The 4,539-nt window shown below is 45.9% G+C and overlaps 1 protein-coding gene across 1 annotated transcript; it reads right to left on the reverse strand.

Moving 5' to 3' along the window:
• Positions 1-2,197: 2,197 nt before the first annotated feature.
• LOC147617530 (peptide-N4-(N-acetyl-beta-glucosaminyl)asparagine amidase A-like) lies at positions 2,198-4,220 on the reverse strand. Its single transcript, XM_086775421.1, has one exon. It carries the CDS (start codon positions 4,098-4,100, stop codon positions 2,298-2,300), a length of 1,803 nt encoding a protein of 600 aa, XP_086631547.1. The 5' UTR covers positions 4,101-4,220; the 3' UTR covers positions 2,198-2,297.
• Positions 4,221-4,539: the final 319 nt, after the last annotated feature.

A 4,539-nucleotide genomic window follows, 5' to 3' on the forward strand; every position in this document is an offset into this window, starting at 1 on the left:
TAGATTGAATATATATGGTCACACTTTTGAACTTTTATTATAATAGTAAGAAAGTTAACATGTTAAAATAATGATTTCCTTTGAGCCCACGAGGGGGTCAGAGATAGATATGTAGGATTGTTTGAGGAGCACTCTTCACTACATCAGTTGATGGAGGCCTCGGACGAGCGACAGCTTGGCAGACTACTACTAGAGCTTCATAGTTCTCGAGAGAGACTCCTCCAGACACCCGCTCCCACTAGGGGTGGGAGACAGTCCCAGCTCACAGATTTCTTCTAGAGAGCTATGCCAGTGTTGCCAGAGCTGATGTACCACGTGGGGTGACCGCACAGAGATGAGCAGAGGAATTGAGAGCCAGGAGGAGGAGACCTAGACAGACTGGACACAGAGCACCCCGACTTCGTCACCGAGAGATAGCAGCTATCCGGATAAGACACCACATGGAGACACAGGAGAGGCTAGCTCGCTTTCATTGAGACTCAGGGTACATGTTCACGCCACTCACAACCTCAGCATCGGTGATGTATGATATCTTATATCCCTCTTATGGCACTCGATAGAGTTAGACATAGATCTGCATAGCATGCTTGTACTACCCCTTCAGCATATAGAGATGCATCTTGCCTTAGCACTCCATCCATATCCCCACCCCCCTTTATATTGTTTGTATATGGGCTCCACCGATCCATGATGATTCACAGTTGTATCCAGACACATGCACACTTTTTCTTTTATTTCTTTTCCTTTTCTTTCTTTTTCTTTTCTTCCGATGACCGAAAGAACACAGTTGTATTGTTTTTTATCTCATAGGCCGACTTTGGCCTCTCGTACACGTTAATATATCTTTCTTTCTTCTCTCTCTCTCTCTCTCTCTCTCTCTCTCTCTCTCTCTCTCTCCCCCCCCCCCAAAAAAAACAACTTTATACTTAAAAGATGATAAAATGATCATAAGTTTTTCAATTGCAAGTCTTCTATCTCTTTGGGCTTGTTTCTATGCTCCTCAAGATTTTCCAACCGGTTGCAAATTAAAAAAGAGAAAAGAGTCCACATAACTTGTGGTTGTGAACTCAACATATTAAGGCCTCATTTCCATGCGATGCCAAATTTCCAACTACTTGTAATTTGGGGATGTTTAAAGAAGATAAGATAGAATTTTGGAGGTTTTCATGGTTGGGAGGTAAACACATAGGTTCCTAAATTGTTCAAGTCACAACCAATTTCATATATCATGTGGAAATTGGCCCTAGATTTTGACATGTTAAGAGTTTGAAAACTGGTTGTTGTGCCAACACAACGATGACTAATGTGGAAACGATCCCACCTATAATTACATTCAATATAACAATGAGAATCTACGCCATGTGGTCTTAGCCAAGTAGATATGATAATTTATGGGATAAATTCAAAGTAACATGAGGCATTGTCCAATTGATTATTATCGTACATGTTGTGTTCATGAACTCCTAAATCTGAAGTACTATCGAATTCTTTGTTATTTTTGTAAAATATTGAGCTGAGTCTATAGACATATTCATTAATTAATCCCTATGAGAAGTGAAGGTTTCACTTCTCTCTCTCTTCGCTCTTTGAGGGTCGGCTGCCCTCTCTTCCCCTCTCTTAGGCTCACTCGCCTTGTCTCGTCTCTCTCTTAAGCTCACTTGCCCTCTCTGCGTGCTCTCTCTCCCTCTCTCTCTCTGCGCTCATCTACCCCTCTCTCAACCTCACCTAGCATCTCTACGTTCGCCGCTCTCTCTCCCTCTCTCTCAATGTCGTCTGCCCTCTTTCTCTCTTCATACTCTCTCCCTCTCTTTTAGGCTTACACACATCTCTCCCTCCGCGCTCATCTCCCGTCGTGAAGGTCTGCCGACATCTCTCTCTCTCTTTTTTTTTTTCACTCTTTGCCTCTCTTACGTGTTTTGCAGGGCATTCGAGAAAATTGAAGGGCCCTCTCACTTCCACACTTCAAACCTTTCACCTAAGCCCACACGTTTTTTTTTTGACTTGACTCGTCACCACCACCACCTCTTAATATTTGCTGCCCTCTCTACATTATCTACTTCCCTTGATCACCTCCTAACCCCTTCGATTTTGGATTCATCTCGAGATCATGATGCCATGCCATGCATGCCTTCCTTCACACACCTAATAAACTCACTATAAAAATGCTTTACAAATTACATGTAATATGGGTGCCAAATTTTTTCTCTATTAATTAATTATTGGGGCGGATTTGGTGGGCGCATTGCGGGACATAATTGTGCTAATTGCAAAATAAGAGCGGAGAGCGGAGACGTGGATCAGCTGCATGCTGTGCATGTTGTAGAAGACAAGTCCGAGAGGATGGCATCGTTGTTGGTGCTCACATATCTTTGATAACAACCCTTTGTGCTTTTGTAATCATATTGTTGTTGAGCTGAGCCGGATCCACCCGAAACAGTGTTGTCTGCAGCAACAGTTAGCTCTCCTCCTGCATTTTGACTGTTCTTGAGAACCCTTGCAAAGGTGCCCTTTGGAAATATAGCAAACTCATTAGAATTCAAGGCATGGGAGATGCTGCAATTAAGGAGGGTAGAATTACTAGGCCCGTCGACTTGGAGGCAATCAATTTTGAAGGGGTACTCTGTAGACTTCTGATATGAGGATGTGATTAAGGAGTCATTGGTAGATAAGACTTGGGTTTCGGAGGTGATTAGGAGGTCAGCAGTTTGGTAACCATAGTCATCTTCGAGTACAAGTGTGTTGTTGTAGTGGAGGGAGGAGGTTACACATGTGGTGATTTTGCCTTGGGAGGAGGTGACATAGCCAGAGAAAGAGTAATTGCGGGCGGCGGACACTATGAAGCGGCCATTCATACCTGAGAATTGAGATTTATCCGTGGGCAAGTAGGTGGGGACATTATAGCTAAGCAAAGAGGCACTTGTGAAGGAAAGTTGGCTGTCAACCCAAAGGTGGAGGTTAGCATCAATGAGCCAAGTGGAGAGGGAATCCGTGACACTTAAAGTGATGGTATGTGCGTTGCCATCAATCAGATAAGCCAGAAAGGGGGTTATGTCTAGGTCATAGGAGGGCAAAGAGGTGGTTCCTATGGGAAGAGCTGGGCGCCAAGCAAGAGGGTTGAAACCACCCGTATATACGAGGGGGAAGGGCCATATGGCACCTACAAATTGGCCATCCAGGTAGGCAGAAATCTCTCTAAAGGGGCCATTGCCAAAGGTGAGATTGTTGGCTTGTGCGTAATCCTCAGGTGGGTTTGTGTACCAGGACTCATCGTCTCCGTGGAATGAAACACACACTTCTAGCAGAGCACGGTAGGCATTGCGGGGCAGTTTTGAGAGTCGCGTAGAAACACTCTGAGGATCGTCGCCGCCTAAGCGGTACCAGTAGCCCCCATTGCTAGGGTAAGGCAAAGAGATGGGCTTGATCTGATGGGCAGGGGCAAAAGTGGGGTCTGGTGAAGCGAACTGGCGCTTGAGCCCCGTTTGGTAGAAATCCAGGGTGAGGTTAACGTTGTAGACACCGGCATACGTGACGTCAAGCACGTTGCCCAGCTCAACGCCTACTTTTCGCGGCTTCTTCAAAATTGCAGTGAAGCGGGTAACGTCTTTGGTGAAAGCCCATGCACCACCCGACTCACTGAACTCCGGCGTGCAACTTCTTAGGATTTCTACTCCTCCAAGCCAAACCGTTGCTATTCTACCAAACTGCCTTCCACTGCATGCCCCTGCCCACCTTAGCACCACTTTATCAAATTGCCTCGTGCAGTTCACATACGTTGATGTGGCCGGAGAGGAGCTCCCACTGTCAGCGAATGTGTGGTTTAAAAGCGGTGATGAGCATACATATGTGGATGTGGGTGGCATCTCTATGGGTCTCCCTACTTCAAAGAAGGTGTCCGGAGGTGTACTACTAGAGCTGCTGCTCGACGTCGAGTCTGTGCTTGCTACGTGGTGACCAATGTGCTTCTTCCGTGCAAATACGAAGTCATGGAGCCTGAGTGGATACCTCACCTTGTGCGAGTGAACCACCTCCGGCATCGCTGAGAAGGCTGCTAAGCACACTACGGCCAAGAACAAAGCAGCACTCAAAGGAAACCTTCCCATCTTGCACCAATTACACTCTGATATTGTGTTTCTAAGCTCGAAAAAACAATCTAGCAAATAGATAATTAGCTTAGCTGAAGGAATCTAGCGAAGGAGCATTTTGAGGTTAGCTTGAGAGGAGACTAGTGGCCCATATTGAAGTCTTGATCACAAGAACAACTCCTTATGTAGGTGCGTGTCAAGAACACGTTTGACAGCCTGTATGTGATGGCTTGGCTTGGCAAATTTTGTCCCTTCCATTTTCGCTCCACGTCTAGCAAAATTCGAGGACATTATTGAGAGAGTTAGCACTTAGCAGCAGCAGCAGCACCACGCCCACTGGCTTGCCTTGGGAAATTTTGTCCCTTCCATTTTCGCTCCACGTCTAGCGAAATTCGAGGAGACATTATTGAGAGAGTTAGCACTTAGCACCACCAGCAGCAGCAGCCGCCGCCAACCA

Source organism: Cibotium barometz, chromosome 36 (assembly GCF_041138505.1).
Source record: "Cibotium barometz isolate CiBa-2024 chromosome 36, ASM4113850v1, whole genome shotgun sequence".
NCBI classification, from domain to species: Eukaryota; Viridiplantae; Streptophyta; class Polypodiopsida; order Cyatheales; family Cibotiaceae; genus Cibotium; species Cibotium barometz.

What these genes read in the sequence shown, in the direction of transcription:
- LOC147617530 (XM_086775421.1), bottom strand. Translation starts at nt 4,100, where the DNA reads ATGGGAAGGTTTCCTTTGAGTGCTGCTTTGTTCTTGGCCGTAGTGTGC.